This window comes from Cornus florida, unplaced genomic scaffold, assembly GCF_030987335.1.
Source record: "Cornus florida cultivar Cherokee Brave unplaced genomic scaffold, ASM3098733v1 CherokeeBrave_3.0.0_Hap2_Chr01, whole genome shotgun sequence".
NCBI classification, from domain to species: Eukaryota; Viridiplantae; Streptophyta; class Magnoliopsida; order Cornales; family Cornaceae; genus Cornus; species Cornus florida.
This window is the reverse complement of record NW_026775571.1, coordinates 65508232-65527020: the sequence shown is the minus strand read 5'-3', so window position 1 is coordinate 65527020 and position 18789 is coordinate 65508232. Positions and strand designations below refer to the sequence as shown.

General features: G+C 36.9%; 1 protein-coding gene across 2 annotated transcripts; it reads right to left on the bottom strand.

Annotated features, from left to right (window-relative positions):
- Positions 1–734: 734 nt before the first annotated feature.
- LOC132299177 (cysteine proteinase inhibitor 3-like) lies at positions 735–7947 on the bottom strand. Of its 2 annotated transcripts, XR_009480033.1 has the most exons (4): positions 7473–7947; positions 3764–3971; positions 1245–1375; positions 735–1148 (listed from the first exon to the last, which is right to left on the bottom strand). XR_009480033.1 is itself a non-coding variant. In XM_059795659.1 (3 exons), exons 1-3 carry the CDS (start codon positions 7764–7766, stop codon positions 1305–1307), a joined length of 573 nt encoding a protein of 190 aa, XP_059651642.1. In that variant the 5' UTR covers positions 7767–7946; the 3' UTR covers positions 735–1304. The 2 variants fall into 2 exon arrangements, 1 of the variants encoding a protein (XP_059651642.1); XM_059795659.1 differs by having other exon boundaries at positions 735–1375; positions 7473–7946.
- Positions 7948–18789: the final 10842 nt, after the last annotated feature.

Here is an 18789-nt window from a genome sequence, read left to right as displayed (position 1 = left end):
GAAACAGGACATTTGATGCCTCTTACCATTTATGTTGAAACGGGGCGTGATTTGGTAATACGCCAATTTGACAGTACATTTGAATGGAATGGATGAACCAATTGGGTCATTCATTATATCACCAGCTTTTGAAATGCTTTAATAGCCAATGCTTCCCTGTTCTTGGGGCCAACAGTGCCGGAAAATATAGTTAGAATCTACTCTTTTGAACATTGAATCTGCATTTTGAATTTGAAATTAGAACAAATTTAATTTCAATTTCGTACTCTCAAAAATAGAATTAGTTTAAATTTTAAACTAAATTTCCTTTAATTTCAAAAACAAAATACAAAATACAAAAATACTTCAAAACAACATAACATGTGTATAAATAGGTCACGTGGGGCATTACCTAGTGACCTAATGGGATAAACCGCCCACCTTCCCAAACATACGTGTTTGTGTCTCTCCTCCCCCTTAGTTTGAAAAAAAAAAAAAAAAAAAAATTAATAATTATTATGGGCCATGTCCATCCTAACAAAAAGGTTATCATTGTCTGAATCCATCAATCAAAGGGTTCACTTCCATCTATTAAGCCAATGTGACAATCAGATTAGCCCATCACTGGTAGAAGAGAGAGAGAGAGAGACATGATTTCACAATTTCACTTTATTCAAGGTGAATGATTTCTTAGAAGAGCAAGAATACAAAGAAACATATCATGCTTTCCTCTAATATTCTCACGAATTTAGCGATTGAAGTCCCAAACATAAAAAGGTTGAACTATGCAAAAGTACAAAAGCAAAGGTTAAGAAGGCCAAAAGCTGGGACTTATATACAAACACATTGTCAACTAATAAAAATCACATTCCGACATCACCTAGTTGATAGAGTGCCCAACTCCCCGAGCGGGTGTGCCCGTATTTGCGTCCCTGTCTCCCTAGTTTACCAGGAAAAAATAATAATAATAAAAATAAAATTCCTTCTTTTCTCTTGGGTCATTCACTTCATTGTACATAGCAAATTGACTGTGCAGACATTGTATTGGCTTCATATGAAAACTGTCAACTGAGGATTTTCACTACTTGGGAACCACTAAAACCATCAAACCGAAGAATTTGAATGTCCCCGCGAGATTCAAATTTGTTTGCACCAATTCATGCTTGTTTCTGCTTACCAGAAGCCAGTGTTCTTGAGTCATGTAACATACGTAATATGAAAACACATTGCATAGTTTTGTATGGGAAAAAAGACGAGTTATCTACCATTCAGTGAAAAAGATCAGATCATATACGGAAAAATAACCAAAAATGGTTATCATATATTCACATTCGGGGGAAATCACTTTTCTGTTGATTCATATAGAACATAACAGCTTCGTGCAACATCAGATCACCTGCATATAAAACAAGAGACATCAACATCCATCAACATATTTATGCCAAGGAAACCCTACAGCCAACCAACCTAGTTTAAACAAATTTCGCAAAAATGAAATAAATATCACAACTTGGATCAGGAACTGCTCCCCTATTACCGGCCTCAAAGGGGCGCTTTCTCAGACTCCCAACTTTAGGGCAGCTGGCACGTCATATGCCCGGTTCCACGACTGCTACTAATAAGAGAGAGATGAAATAGGAAGAGAACGAACTTGCATGTTTTAAGCATATTAATTAAAGGTAGCGAACATCTGTGATCAGGTGACTCTTCCGAATGAACTTTACGAGGAACCTAGAGCTTATTTGTCTGCAATGCGATTTGGACGAATACTATATTGACGAGTTGGGTGAGAAAAAGAAATTCTCCTCGACTAGATCGCTTACAAATTGGTCTTTGCCTCCACCGACCAAGGCAGACAGCGATGGAGATGGGAGTGAAGGCATTTGAGCCCGCTTTCCAATTGATGGCATTGGTTCCTTCATACAGATTCCCAGCGATCAAAGGATTAGGAGTGTTGTTTATCTGTTTAGCTATTCCCAGCGGCCCGCTCCTTAGCTCCCTCCCCAATTCCAAGACCCGCACACAATGCCAAGTCAATCTCAAGTGCTTTAGATTCTTGGCTGATAAAGGAATATGAAGGTCAGCCCGTTAATTGCTAGAGGCATGGCTAATCAGCTTAAAGGACTTGTTAATTCTATATTATTAGCGAATCAGAGTCAGCATTTCCTCCTTTTCACAGTAAGCATTTTCTCTCTCACCAGCTGGGATAAAAAGGGACATCGAGTGAAGAGGCAGGGGCGGGTATCGACATCCAAACTAAACTAACTGCTTCAAAATAGACTTTTCAGACCCCTCATCCAACAAGACTGGAGCACACTCCACAATCCCGGGTTCTTATATATATATATATATATATATATATGGGACTCCCATGGTTCAAAGTCACAAACAGGTCCTATCACAGCCACAGGCACCGAGGCTTGAGCCCAAAAGCACAAGTTCTGATGCCAGCTGCCGTGCCTTGGACAAGCTTCTTCGCGAAAGATCACCCCGTCACCCTAGATAGAAGTATGAACCTCACTCATGCCGGTCCTCAGTGGAGTGGCACAAAATGACTATATAGCTAAATGAAATAAAGCATGCCCTAAATGGGGCAATTTTCTACAAGAGACGACCCTCCGATTGAATCAATCAAATCAAGGGGCATTGGGAGGCGTTTGCCTTCCTTCTGCTGGTACACTATGACTGTCCACAGGACGTTGAGACTTTTGAGTAACCATTGATGTCCAAAATCTAGGACCAAACACGTGGACTCTGTGCACAGTAGCTCTTAGTTCTAATGTTCGAGTATATGAATTTGCTAACGGCTTACTCAATCAAGTCCTATAGGTAAAATATTCGAGCAGATTTTCACTTTAAAAATGCATTTCGCCCTAGTCTGGAAAAAGAAAGCAGCAAGCTGCAAGCTCTCGACATTTCATCCGCAATGTCTCTAGAGACTTAATTAAGATAACAGGATTCAAATTTCATTAATTCCATAAGAATGGGCGAAACGAAACTGACCCTTATTCAACATACCTCCAAACCTTATGCCAAGAAACTGGCCCTCATATTCGGGGGTGAGACTGCAAGTACTCCCTGGTTGGATCGCTAAAAACTTAGCAAGCAAGCCCTTGTTAGAATTTGAGGATAAGCCATACTTTGGCTGTGCTACAGTTTCAGGGTCATCAAGAGCATTATCTCTCTAGAATAGAAGCTTGTATCCGAATGCCGTAGTTCACAAACAAGGAATACATTTTTTATTTTATTTTTATTTTTGTTTTTTATTTTTTGTCAAGGTGGATGAAGTCAAGTTTTTCATAAGAAGGAATATAAAAATTACAAGATGACAAAGCAATCTGTTATTAGATTAGATGTATTATTGCCAAGAATCAATCCCCTCAACCTAGAGAACACTATATTTCTAATCCTAAGTGGTTTCAAATGCCATCAGGGCATATCACAAAAAAATAATAATAACAATAATACTTCAGTTTAAAATGCAACTTTAGCCGGATGTCCATTGTGCTTTTACGAAATTACCCTGCTGTTATTCTATTAATTTCTAACTATATTCCTAATGTAAGTAAAATATGATGATTTTACCAATTTAGTACTCTTGAAATTTGAAAGGTTTTGATTAAAAATAATCACACAAAAAGGTTCCATGACAAAATAGTTACCACGCTTAGACCAACAGCTGATAAGGCGCCAACATGATGATTTTACCAATTTAGTACTCTTGAAATTTGAAAGGTTTTGATTAAAAATAATCACAAAAAAGGTTGCATGACAAAATAGGTACCACGCTTTACACCAACAGCTGATAAGGCGTCATTAACTGGCTTCCATACAAGCAACTCCATCAAGTTCCTCCACAGCTGCAACCAAACCACTGTGTGGTAAATCTTTTGCTTACGGGCATTAGTTGCTACCAGGGTAATATGGTACAATAAGCTAGACGCTCCTGTGTGGCTTGCCCCCACCACCCTCACAAATTGAAGCTCCCCATTCTACACAGAAACAAAAACCAAACAGGAAAATCACATGACATCACTTTAAAATTGATAAGATAATGCTTGGTGTTGTGATTCCGAAGTTAAAGGAATGGTTCTCTGGCCCATCAATCTATATGGAAATTAAGCACACATTTTTCATGTTGTATTATAATGCTCAGAAAAGAAAAACTAAACAAATTGGCACAGAACACATTAAATAGACACCTATACTATATATGTAAAGTAGTCGATGTAATGAAAGTAAATTACCTTCAAAATTCCCTGCTTTGATCTATATCATTATTATTATTATTATTATTAGTTTGGGTCTAAACTACAACAGATGGACACTTACTGCCAAAGTTGTTGAAACAAGGTGGCAAAATTGCTACCATGTCATCTAAAAATGAGAGAGAGAATTCCGTTTTTGATGCTTATTTCCATCATTTGAAATATAAGATGACACTCCAAATCTAACCACAAGTATCTATTGATTTAAGTTAAGAAGTTATCCCACTCACCTTCAAGAAGTTTTGATTACTCCATACTGAGCAACATCTAACAAGATTCGCCACCCACTTGTATGTCAAAAACATAATCGAGCTCATATTTATCTCATTTATTGGATTAAGATTCAAGTGAATGAATAATCACCTTCACTTGATGTTTTATCCAACCACTTGACCAAAAAGTTTTGACAGCGTATAGATATTCAAGTATGTTCTACAGAATCTTTTTTTTTTTTTTTTTGACAAATGTTCTACAAAATCATATCAAATCACATCTATGAAAATCATCCCATTTGTATAAATTTTCATAAAGTAAAATTAGAAACTAAGGCTCCCCTAAAAATAAATTAAATTAAAAATAAAAAATAAAAATAAAAATAAAAACCCAACAACATACCTTATTTTATGATGTAAATTGCAATGTACAATAATTTTGCTAATATTTCTGTGTATCTCGCTTTCCTTGGCTTTGAAATAAATTGTACCAACATACAATTTGGTTAATATATTCCCTTCATCCAAGTGTCAACTTCATATATGATAATTATATCTACAAAGCTTGTCATCCAATGCCATCTTCAAATAAAATATTCTATAACCATCATATAATTGATTATATTCACTAAAGAAGGTACATGAATTTGTTTTTTTTTATTTTTTATTTGATGAGTTTGGTTATTACAGGATGAATTGTAAACCTTAGGCAGTACTTGATTCAACTTGATTAAGCCTTATCAGAACTCTTTGGGTTCAGCTACGAAAGTCATGTTCCGCCATTCCATTTCCTCTACTACCATAACTAAAGTTAAATCGCATGCCAAACATTCCATTTCCTTACTTTGTTAGTCCACAAAAACCAGATCATTCAGTTTTCCAGTATTTGAACTCCAATGAGTGCTATTCCACTGTAATAATTAGAACTTTATAATTGTATTTTATTTTATTTTATTTTTTGTGTAATTATGCACATACAGATGCAAATCAAATAAAAGAAGTTCATTTAATCTACCTGAATTGAAGTCTCGGTACCAAATAGCAGGTTTCACTAATTTATTGTTGCATGCTAACATAAAAAGAAATAGAAGATCTTTTTATATTGATAGAAACTTCTAACGAACAGCCATGGAGGTAGTTCTTAAGTTGACTAGGCAGCACATTATCTGATTCACTTATTAATGAAAACATATTTGACTCCTTTGTATTGAAAGACGTCCATCACTTTCAATGATAGGTCACTTTAAATAATAATCATGGGTTGTGGTTCTCCTTAATGAAAACAAATAACCCCACACCTCCCACTTTTAGAGTAAATATGAATATGAATGTAAATTTATATATGATTATTTTTTAATGCTAACACCATAATAATTTTCTGTTCAATTGACAATATATCATTCACTACAGATAAATACGAACTAACAAGGAGAACCAAGACCCCATAGAAAGACATCGGGGGTAGAGGAACCAAGCTCCTAAACTGAACTTCTGTTGCTCATCTGTTAGCAATAGCAAAGTTTCAGAATTGAATTGTGCTTTGCATTCTATTACGTAATCAAGGAGGCCAACACTATTGTCCTGTTTTTAGATTGCACATTAATAATAATAATAATAATAATATAATAACATGCATTGCAAAAATAAATAGTATATATTAAATCAAATGTCTAATTAGTAGAACGACTCCATGCACTTAAACAAACAAACAAATAAATAAATAAAATAACAGGAACATCATTAATCCAACCCAAATAACATAGTATGTTTCATCTCCCTTCTATAATATTTGGGATTCAGGAGGTCTCAAGACACACTCCAACCTTAAAGACAATATTGGTTTTAGGCTCAGCAGACCTCTTAATCTAGAAAAATCTAGAAGGTAAGAATAGATCACTTTTTAAAATACAAAGTAATAAAATTATCCTACTATGAAAAACAGAAGTTAAATTTAAGTATACAGTGTTCAATTTCGTTAGCTATGATTAGGACTTAAAATTTATCGAATGGTGCACAAGATCACCCCCAAAAGTTATCAAATGGTGCACCATCAGCACCATCCAAAATGATCAACTTTTCTCTTCTTCAATTTACTTTTATTTATCATCAATTAAGATTTAAGACTCTATAGTACATTGCATGGTTAATAAGGTCACTTTCATCATTTTACCATACATGAGGGAATTTCTGATATTTTGCTTAACTTATTTAACTGAGCTATCGGCTAAAGAGTCAGTAAAAACAAAACTTAGGTTGACCAAAAAAATTCACAAGAGTAATTAGGCCATACCTAGGGATGTCAGGGTAATTTATCCCAAACAATAAAGAATATTGCAAACTTTGACACAAAACATCATATTAAGTGAGACTCACTAAGTAAGAAGTACCCGGTTCCTCTCTTGTCCCTTATTCCATCCAGTGTAATCATGTGCACTGGTATATTTATACACTACAATACTACATCAATATGCAACAAGCTCATAATGAGATGCAACACTCGCGTAAACACTTACACTTGCGTAAACACTTATGCAACACATTCACATCGAATTACATTGTGTTGCAAAAGTCATGCAACATATTACATTGGGTTGCATACAATATCATTAAATCGAGAATTTAACACATTTACGTAATTGTTGAATTGCCGTTATAAAGTTATTGCATTCAGGCACAGACCCGTAATCCCCAACTGGATTTTTTTTTTTATTTACAAAATAATAAAATCTTAAAAATATCCCTTTTTTTTTTTTTTTTTTTTTTTGTGAAAATCTTAAAAATGCCCCAACTCAATTTCTAATGATGCCCTCCTGTGATACAATTCTCTTGGTCCGTCACCATTCCCGATTTAAAGTTGTTGCATTACATTAACCATTTAAAGTTGTTGCATTGGCGATTTACACGCCCAGGCCAAAGACACACAGTGGAGATTATCCTGATTCATGTATACACAATTACACATAGCGCATATGTATGTATAGTGTGTGTGAAAAATAAAGGGAAGTATGGGTACCTGGTTCTGATTGTGCTGGTTGATTGCAGACTTAGCAAGAGAAATAATCCACTCATCCTCCTGAGCACCCTCATAGATGCTTGTGCCTCCAAGCCTGACTGTATCATCCTGAGTTCTGATTACTTCACCGACTGGGCCAGAAATAGAAGACCCATTACGTTGCAAACAAGAACAAGAACAAGAAGAAGATGGGTTCCTCCAAAGACTCTGTTTGACAGAACCCCACACACCAATTGTTGGATTTGCACAATTTTTCACTCTGCCGCTGCCTAGTAACAATGAGCGCAAGGCCATGCCGGTTAGCACTGTAAAAAAAATAACTGCATTAACATATTTTGGTTTAACAAATCCCTTTTATGAATTGGGTAACTTGGGTTCTTTGATTGGAAGTAATTGGCGGTAAAAAATTTTGGATGACCGTAAACGATGGTGTGTGTTGGTGGGGATTGTAAACCCTAGCGAATTATATGGTCACCCAAGTTAAAAATCTTCCCGTTTCTTTTCCTATGTCTTATTTTAATGGTTGAGTGGGATTTTTATTTATTTATTTTTTCACAAATGAGACATCTCGCACGGGTGAGATTAATCTACCTCGAGCATAAGTAATATCTCACAAGTCATGTGCACGGGGTAAGACATGATAAGTTCAGTCCTCAACTTAACCCCAACTTAACCCGTCATGTATGTGCTCCACAAAAATTATTTATCTGCTCAAACTTGAGACATATGATGCTTCATGAGGCACGGGACCTAAATTCCTAGGTTAGAATTTTTGAATTAATTCAATTTTTAAATATTTCAAAATTCTTGTTTAATTCAATTTTTAAATATTTCAAAATTCTTGAATTAATTCAATTTTTAAATAATTTATGTGAACAATAAAAGGGTATATTTGATGAAGGAAACGTCCTAACATGCATGATCTAGGATTTTCATTGTAATTGAATTTCAAAAGGAATTTCGGTTGTTTGAAATCATGATGGAAATGAAATTTGAAAGAATTATGGATCTGTTTGGTTAACTAGAAATTGATAATGAAAAGTGAAAGAAAAGAAAATTAGTTTTTTATTGTGTATTTGGTTAACAACAATATTTTTTAAGAAACTTACAAGAGAGTGAAAGGAAAATTACTTTACATACAATTAAATAATAATAATAATAATATTATGTACAATTAAATAATAATTATAGTAGCAAAATAATATATACAATTAAATTATCCTTATGAATTTAATAATAAAATAATAATAATAATAATAGTAATAAAATAATATATACAATTGAATTTATAAATAAATATATATGTCGAGATACATATTTGGTGTTTGTTTCTTTATATAGGATTTTTTTTTTTTTTGAAAGTTTGCATTATATATTAGGATTCTGCTATTAAATTAGTTTACTTTGTTTTGTAAGTGTTGCGAAGAATTTTAATTTGTAATTTAAAAAGTAAGAGAGTTGTAACTAAATTAGAAGAATTAATTTGTTTAAGAAATTCTTCTTTTATAAGTAATAAAGAGAAACAACTTATAAGGATATAAGAGAAAATTAATATATAATGATACAATTTTTACAGGAAACTAAATTTTTCGCGTAGGAATATTACTTCCCTACACTACTGCTAAAAAAATTCAGTTTCTTCTCTTTTCTTATTAGTTCACGCAAAACAAATTAACCCTGCTGTAACTTAAAGAATACTCGAGAAAATTAAAAGAATTTTATAACCAACTACTTAATTTACTAAAATTGCCATTCTATAAATGCTTTGGCATCTCCTTCTAAAAACTTCTTTCACATCTCTAAAGTCTCTTATTATAAAATGGTACAAGATTTATTTCCTTTCAAAGTCTTTTTTACAAATTCCAATTTATTCCAAACATGCAAGAAATCTATTTTAATTCCAATTCCAATTCCAATTCCAATTCCAAATTCTATAGAAATTTTTGCTTCAAAACAAAGCTTGGTCCCTTTTTTGGAGTAAAATATTTTTTGTTTTTGGTGTTTTTCGGAGTTTGGCAGCATAAAAAATAGAATAAAGCATTTTTTCTAAAAAATGTTTTTCTCCATTTTTATAAAAACATTTTACGGTTTAAAAGGCGTAAGTCATTATCTAAAAAATGGCCCATTCTAACAAAATCAAAATCTTTTTTTTAAAAAATAACAATATTAGCAAGAAACTTCATGCTTAGACTCGAATATCAAAAAAAAATATATACTCTAAGTCCAACTAAATCATAAATTAGGCCTAAAAAAATATTGAAGTCATCTTTCTGTTAAATTTATAAGAAAATAACTTTACTTTATCTGCATATACCACAATACTATCACAGAATATGAAAATAAATAATAATAAATTGTAAATAAATAAGTAAATCATTTTTTTCTTCATGTACTCTTAATCCAATTATCAAATTGGTAGTTCTAAAGATTTACTTCTAAATTGGAACTGTGTATATATATTAAATAATATATACTGCTGTCATACACTACTTCTTGGAGATTTTGAAAAAGTAAGCACTAAGATATATATTAGCGCTCAATTACTTAATACTTCTGAAAACTTTAAGCCCCAAAACTCGAATAACTAAAAACTTGGGCTAAAGCTAGTGTAGCATGTTGGGCTTGGCTGTTAAAGTTGACCATAGAAGGAGTAAATTTATAAAGAGTAATGAATCTAATGATACAGATACCTTAGAGGCAGATACATTAGTCTAAATTTAGGGTAGTGAGAGATGACGTCATAAATGATATCATATTTAATGACATTATGATAATGTTATCCCTTACTTATATAAAATAATAAAATACATTTGATTTTCGAATTATTTATCATTATTTATTTATAAATTCAAATGGATAATTTACACGGACCTCCCCTATGGTTTTTCATAATTATAGGGACTTCTCTTGTAGTTTGGGAATTTATATGGACTTCCCCTAAAAATGAAACTAATCTACACGGATCTCCCTTCCTTCCTTGTGACGGACCGTTAAATGCACTAACAGACTTGTCTATTTACTTAAATGCCCTTATATTGTTATAATAAATTATTAAAGTACCCATCTATAATATATATTATATACCTAAATTATAATATATATTACATCTGATGTGCTGCTTGAAGGACGATGAGTATGACAGAGGCGCAACCGATGAGCTCGATGAGGTGGAGGACGTATATGCAGATTAGGGATTTCTTGGTGGGGTGAGTGGCATCAATGGGGTGAGAGGCATCTTCTCAATGACCCGCGCTCGCTCCGGCAATTCTCTCTGTAGTCCGACTACTGTCCATACACACACCTTAGCAGCAGCAGCAAGCAAAGAAGCCGGTGACAAGTCAACGTCCCTGCTCGTCGTAATACGAACCAGAAATTACTGATCAGAGACGACAACACCGATTTGAGTCTTTATCACCAGCATTTACATAAGCTTTGTGAATGATTATAGATGTGTTTGGTCTGTGATTGTTGAAGGGTTGCAAAGCATAGACAGAGATGGCGATTTGCAGAACATAGAGAGAGAGAGAGTGGAGTTAGGGTTAACAATTTTATTAGGCAAATTTGGGGCGATTTGCAAAGTATAGAGATATAGAGTGCAATTAAGGTTAACAATTTGATTAGGCCAATTTTGGGTGATTTGCAGAGCATAGCGAGATAGAGTGGAGTTAAGGTTAACGATTTTATTAGGCCAATTTGGAGGGCAGAGAGAGATTAATGAGATCTTCGATTCCTGCCCTTTCAATTGTAGAAGCTTCGGCCACTGTATCAAGATCTTTTCCTAGCACGGTAATTATTATGATTCCTGGCCGCTGTTCAACCATTCCCATAGATTTTTCTACAAGATGATCATCTAACGATTGTTAATCTTTTGGTTGTTGAATTGGCTTTCTCTACCCTTTAACTATAACTGTCGTCACTTTGACACGTTTTTCCCCTGGTCGGGGGCTTCCCGAGCTTGTAAGAGAGAGGTTACCAACTCTGCTCCAGCGACGAACGTACGGTTATATATATAATATATAATGGTAAGGATAAGGGTATTATGGGTATTTCACTTAATTTAGTATATGACGTCAGCACACTCCATCATTGATTGACGTTGGCTCTAATAGAAGGGAGGTTCGTGTAGGTTAGTTTCTGATGATAAGGACCCTACAATCTAACACGGACTCTAGTAGACATGGGAGTCAGGGAGTTGGATAAGCTACAATTAATAAAGCGATATGGATAAAGAGTAGTTCTCTGATCCGTATTGAACAAGTAAGGAGAAATTAATTCCCTTGTTAAATATTATAACTTACCCAATAAAAAGGGTAGTCAACCAATTCAAAAGGTATGCCAAATATCCCTAACAGAGTCCATTCATCTTCTTGGTCCTGTACTAACTTGACCGTCGGAGACTCTTAGGCCGGTACCTCACCGGTACCTTTCCGATAACTTTTTCTCTTCTATGTAGGTTACGACGTCGTTCTGGGTCGTGATAGAATCTTGCATCATCAGTTGGCGTTGTCTGTGGGAAACAAGATTAGTTTCTTAAAAAAACAATGGTTCAATTATGATCCGCAGTCTAACTCGGAAAAGGAAGCCAACACCCTTCACGCCTAGATAGTGGAAGCCATCATTAACAACATGACGGGAATTAGTCACAGCATGGTGATGGCAGCCACCATCAACAGCATCATGGCACAAATCAATCACAACATAGTGATGACAATAGCTGTCAACCACATGACGATGAGAACCAGTCATGTCACAACGATGGTCATTAATCACATCATGACGACGATCAACCTCATCGCAGGATTGACCGACCTCGCGCTAGTCAGTCTCGCGCTAGAGAAGATCAGTCCGAGCATACATCTCGTCAAGTAAAAGATGGGAAGATTGTCGCGTTAGAGCAACAAGTTCAGAACCTTACTCAAGGTATGAATCAGTTAGTCGGAAAAATGTGGCAATCATGCAACACCTAGCTATCCCTGAAAGTAAGGATGACAGCGACAGAGTAGAACATAGTCAAGCGGGAGGCCGACAGAGAGACCTGCGCACTTTCATGCCTTATTCTAAGGATATGTCTGATACCGGAGAACGCACTGAAGCAACTTACGTCGATCAGCAAATCCAGGATCTCAAATCGAAAGTGGAAGGAATGGCCCAAGCCCTAAAAGAAAAGGATCCTGGCATAGTTGATGACCTTGTTCAAAAGATGAATCTACCTTTTAGTCCTCAGATCATGGCCCTCCCATTACCAACAAAATTCAAGATGTCTCATCTTGACAGTTTCGACGGAACTCGCGACCCCCTCGACCACTTAGAAACTTTCAAGTCCCTTATGAACTTGTAAGCCATTCCAGATGAGATCACGTGTAGGGCTTTCCCTACAACACTCAAAGGGTCAGCCCAGGTTTGGTTTAATAAATTGAATCCAGGATCTATCAACGACTTTGACGAACTCAGTAAGCAGTTCATAAGGCATTTTATTGCAAGGAAGAGACATCGAAAGCCAGCTACTTATCTGTTGAATGTTAAGCAAGACAAATGGGAGTCATTGCGTGATTATATTAGTCATTTTAATACGGAGATGTTGCAGGTCGACGAGGTGGATAATAAGGTTGCCTTTATAGCCTTTATGGGAGGGTTACAATTTTCCAAGTTCCTATTTTCCTTGTCAAAAGACCCACCAAACAGCATAGCAGAGTTATTAATAAAGGCCCAAAAGCATATGAATGCTGAAGATGCCATGAATTCAAGATAAAACAAAGGAGTTGACGATAAGAAAGGAGACAAGAAAAGGCCAGCCGCTAGCTCCAAAGACGAGAGAGACACCAAGTTCAGAAAGCTTACCAATGATAAGCCCCCTAGAGTACCCAGGGGGCAAGATAGCTACACTAACTTCATTCCCTTGAACACCCCAATTAGCCAGATCCTCCTGCAGATCTAAGATGATTACTCCTTGAAATGGCCCCCAAGTTAAAATCAGATCCAACAAGGAAATCTAGGGACAAGTATTGTCGGTTCCATAGAGACCATGGGCATAATACCGATGATTGCTTCGACTTGAAGAACCAAATAGAAAGCCTAATTCGATGAGGGTAGTTGCACAAATATGCCACTGACTGTGAAAAAGGTGCAACTAAACCAACCTTTGAAAACATAAAGAACAATCCTCTTGGCCGCCCATTGGGAGAAATAAAGGTGATTTCAGGAGGATTTACGTGTGTGGGAGAATCAAGCTCAGCACAAAAAGCCCATGTCAGGAGAATCCGGAGCTCGGCAGGAGTCAATGAAGTTGAGATTCATGAACCCCCAGTGAAGTCTCCTAGAGTGGAAGGCTAGGACATTACCTTTTCGAAATAGGATGCTAAGGGAATCCAGCAACCACATGACGATCCTTTAGTAGTGACAATAGTTGTGGCCAACTACACAATCCATCGCGTACTAATAGACAATGGTAGTTCTGTCGACTTGTTATTTATTGAGGCATTTGACAGGATGTGTATTGGCTGGGAAAGGTTAAGACCAACGAAGTCCCCCCTTATTAGTTTTTCTGGAGAAAAGGTTTTCCCTTTAGGTGTAGTCACATTACCATTGATAGCCAGAACCAATCTGAAACAAGTAACCATGATGGTAGACTTTCTGGTAGTGGACTGTCCGTCTATGTATAATATAATCTTGGGGAGAACGACCTTGAATGCAATGAGAGCCGTCACTTCTACGTACCACCTGTTGATGCAGTTCCCTATAGAACAAGGCATTGGTGAGTTAAAAGGTGACCAAGCAACAGCAAGGGAGTGTTACGCCGCCGCTTTAAGAACAAAAAAGTTACAGGAAGCGTTGGCCATTGAGAAACCAGAAGGGGTAACTGAGAAGGAACCTATTCAAAGGGCAAAACCAGTGGAGGACCTCGTAGAGATTGATTTGGACAAACAAAGAGCCCGAAAAAAGGTACGCATAGGGTCACTACTCATCCCACTCATCTGAGATTCACTCATTCAACTTCTCAAACACAACAAAGATGTGTTTGCATGGACACATGACGATATGCTTGGCATCGACCCCTCCATTGTGCAGAATCGACTCAATGTGGATCCATCTTTCAAACCAGTCAGACAGAAAAGGTGGGTGTTTGCTCCAGAGAGGAACCGCGCTATATCAGAGGAGGTCGAGAAGATCATGAAGGCCGACATTATTCGGGAGGTACAATACCCATATTGGCTATCAAATGTGGTCCTGGTCAAGATAGAAAATGGCAAGTGGAGGCTTTATGTTGATTTCACAGATCTAAATAAGGCTTGCCCAAAGGATAGTTTTCTTTTGCCGAGGATCGATATGTTGGTTGAAGGAACAATAGGACATGAGTTACTGAGCTTCATGGATGCTTACTTCGGATACAACCAAATCCCCATGTATGGTCCCGATAGTGAAAAAACTTCTTTTATCACTAATAAAAGTCTATACTGCTACAAAGTGATGCCATTCGGGTTAAAGAATGCTGGCACCACCTATCAGAGACTAGTTAACACAATGTTCAAGCAACAAATAGGGAAAAACGTGGAAGTGTATGTAGATGACATGTTGGTAAAGAGCCTGAAGGTTGAAGACCACATAGCTGATTTACAAGAGTCTTTTGATGTGCTTAAGGCCCATAATATGCGCTTAAATCTAAGCAAGTACGCCTTTGGAGTATCCTCGGGAAAATTTCTGGGATATATAGTAAGCTAAAGGGGAATCGAAGCAAACCCTGAGAAGATTCGGGCAATACTGGATATGAAATCACCTAAATTAACCAAAGAGGTTCAGAGGCTAGCAAGAAAGGTGGCAGCTTTGAACAGGTTAATCTCTCGAGCCACTGACAAGTGCCTTCTTTTCTTTAAAATACTAAAGAAAGCCTTTGAGTGGACCCCGAAGTGTGAGCAGGCATTCATTGGGCTCAAAGACTATCTCAGTTCACCACCATTGTTGTCCTGAGCAATTTTTGGAGAGGAATTGTACCTTTACCTAGTAGTTTCCCCTACAGTGGTAAGCTCAGCATTGGTTAGGGAAGCGAACGGTAATCAAAAGCTGGTATATTATACTAGCCAAATACTTCAGGGAGTAGAAGAACGGTACCCGGCGATAGAGAAACTAGCGTTCACAATAGTTGTGGCAGTAAGGAAACTCAGACCATACTTCCAGGCACATACTATAATGGTGCTGATAGACCAACCACTAAGGCAGGTCCTCTATAAGCCAGAGACATCAGGATGCCTCACGAAGTGGTCAATAGAGCTCAGTGAGTTCGACATCCAATACAAGCCGAGGGTAGTAATAAAAGGCCAAGCACTTGCTGATTTTGTGGTTGAGTTTTCTTCCTATTTGAAAGAGGATGGGGTCATAGCCCCAGCTGAAACTGATCCTAAAAATCAGATCCACTCAGAGGATACTTGGTTATTTTATGTTGACGGGTTATCAAACGCCCGAGCCTGTGGGACAGGATTAGTGATTATATCACCAGAGGGAAAGAATCTGAAATATGCACTCCGATTTGGTTTCAGAGCTACCAATAATCAAGTAGAGTACGAGGCTTTGATAGCAGGATTAAAGCTAATAGAAGCTCTCAGAGTGCAATAATTTAAGGTGTTTACTGATTCTCAATTGATTGTAGGGTAAGTTTATGAAGAGTATGAAACCAAAGATGACAAGATGAAATTGTACTTGTAGAAGGTAAGGGGCCTAATTATTCATTTCAAAAAGTTTACAATCAAACAAATACCCAGAATTGAGAACAATAATGCAGATGCATTGGCTCAGCTAGCTACCACAGTAAAGCTTGAGAGTACTAAGGATATACCACTTAAGTACTTGGAAGAGCCTAGTGTATCCAAAGAGCACAAAGAAGTAAACCAGTTGGCACCAGGGTTAGAGTGGGCAGATTCAATAGTTAGGTACCTCAAGGATGGGGAGCTACCATAAAACCCTGTGGAAGCTTAGAAGGTAAGGATCTGAGTGCCCAAGTATACGCTTGTCAATGGAGTTTTCTACAAGAGGGGTTTTTCTTTGCCCTTTCTACATTGTGTCTCAGCAAAGGAAGCTCGTTATGTCATGAAAGAGATACACGAGGGCGCTTGCGAAAATCATGCAGAGGGTAGATCCTTAGCTTACAAGGCAGTTCGTTAAGGCTATTATTAGCCCACCATGCAGAAAGATGCACTGGAATTTGTAAGGAAATGTGATAAATGTCAATGATTTGGCAATGTCCCTAGACAACCATTAGAGGAGCTAGCGTTGATGTCAAGTCCATGGCCCTTTGCTCAATGGGGAATGGACTTGATTGGTCCACTGGCTACAGGGAAAAGACAAACCAAATACGCTATTGTGGCAATCAACTATTTCACCAAGTAGGTAGAAGCTCAACCATTGGCCACCATCATGGCAAATAACGTTAAAGACTTTACTTAGAAGTTTGTAATATGCGGGTTTGAAGTTCCCCATGTCATTGTGTCATACAACGGGAAATAGTTCGACTGTGTTGTCTTCAAAGATTTTTGTTTCCAGTTAGGAATAAAAAACCATTACTCATCACCAGGGCAACCGCAAGCCAATGGACAAGCGGAAGTGGCCAACAGAACAATACTCAGTTTAATAAAAAAATGACTTGAGAAAGCAGAAGGGGGTGGCCGGAGGAGCTGCCCGGGGTGTTGTCGGCTTACAGAACTACAACAAAAACCCCAACAGGTGAAACTTCGTTTCTCCTAGCCTTCGGGAGTGAAGCTGTAATTCTAGTGAAAACTAGTGTAGCAAGTTTCAGAACCAAACACTACAACCCACTCCAGAATGAGAGAAAATTGGCTGTCAACTTGGACTTAATCGAAGAGAGAAGGGAATAAGCTCAAATCAAAGTTGCAACCTATCAACAAATGATGTCTCGATATTATAACTCTTGTGTAAAGGAAAAAAGGTTTTAACCCTGAGACCTCGTCCTACGTAGGGTGACTTAGGCAACTAAAGAACCTAACGAAAACAAACTTACCCCTAATTGGGAAGGCCCTCATAGGGTTGTTCATACAAGAAGACAAGGCAATTATTGGCTAAAGACATTGGGATGAAGGAAACTTGATCCCCTGAGAATGTAGAGCACCTGAGGAAGTACTATCAGTAAAGATATGATTCAATATTAATGTTAGTTTTTAATTCTTGTGATGTTTAGTGTTAGTTTCGTATCGATTCTCGACTTAAGACTTTTATTTTCAATAACCCTCAAGGCAAATGATAGTTTTTAATAAAATTCATTTTAGTTACATCAACTCTTGATCAAAGATCTTCATTTTTATTTTTATTTTTAACGTCCTCGTATTATAAGGAATGATAAAAAGTGTCATGTATAACAAGGACCCGGGCTGAATGAATCTCGTAATCAACGTCCCCGTACTACAAGGGATGATAAAAAGTGTCCAGTATTACAAGGACCTGGGCTAAATGAATCTCATAATCAACGTCCCAGTGCTACAAGGGATGATAAAAAGTGTCATGTATTACAAGGACCCGGGCTGAATGAATCTCGTAATCAACATCCCGATACTACAAGGGATGATAAAAAGTGTCTTGTATTATAAGGACCCGGGCTGAATGAATCCCGTAATCAACGTCTTGGTACTATAAGGGACTATAAAAATTGTCTTGTATTATAAGGACTCGTGAATGAATCCCGTAATTGATAAGCGCCGAATACTGTATATTCAAGCGCCCTAAATTACATTAACAAAGTCCATTAATTGATTATTTTATGTAGATTATCTCCATTTGCATGTTTTTGTATATTTTCAGGTTAAATTGCAAAAAGGAAGCAAAAATGATGCCTTGTGGAATTTTGAACAAAAAGGGTGCCAATTCTGAAATTCTGGCAGCAGTAGAACCTGACTTTTGTTGCCATTTTCAACCTAGCAAACTCAAGAACTGGACTTCCATCATAACATGAAAGATTTAGAGCTCTGAATCAGCTTTCCAAATCTTCAAGCGGTTCATCATTCGGAGTTCGGAGCAGAGAGTTATGATCTTCTTACCAGAGGTGCTCAGAACTGCCTGGCAGCACTGAAGTGCTGCCTTTCTCCGCATTTTCGACCAACCAGGCTTGAGAATTGGGTCTTCATCAAAACATGAAGTTTTTAAAGCTCTGAATCAGCTCTCCAAATCTTGAAACAGATAACCATTTGGAGTTTGGAGCACAAAGTTATGGTCATTCTTCCACAGTGGGTCAGAGATGGGCAAGAATTGCATGTTGCTCATTACACTAATTTCGAGTGCTCGATACCACCCTTCGAGTGCTCGAAATTTGGCCAGATTGCAG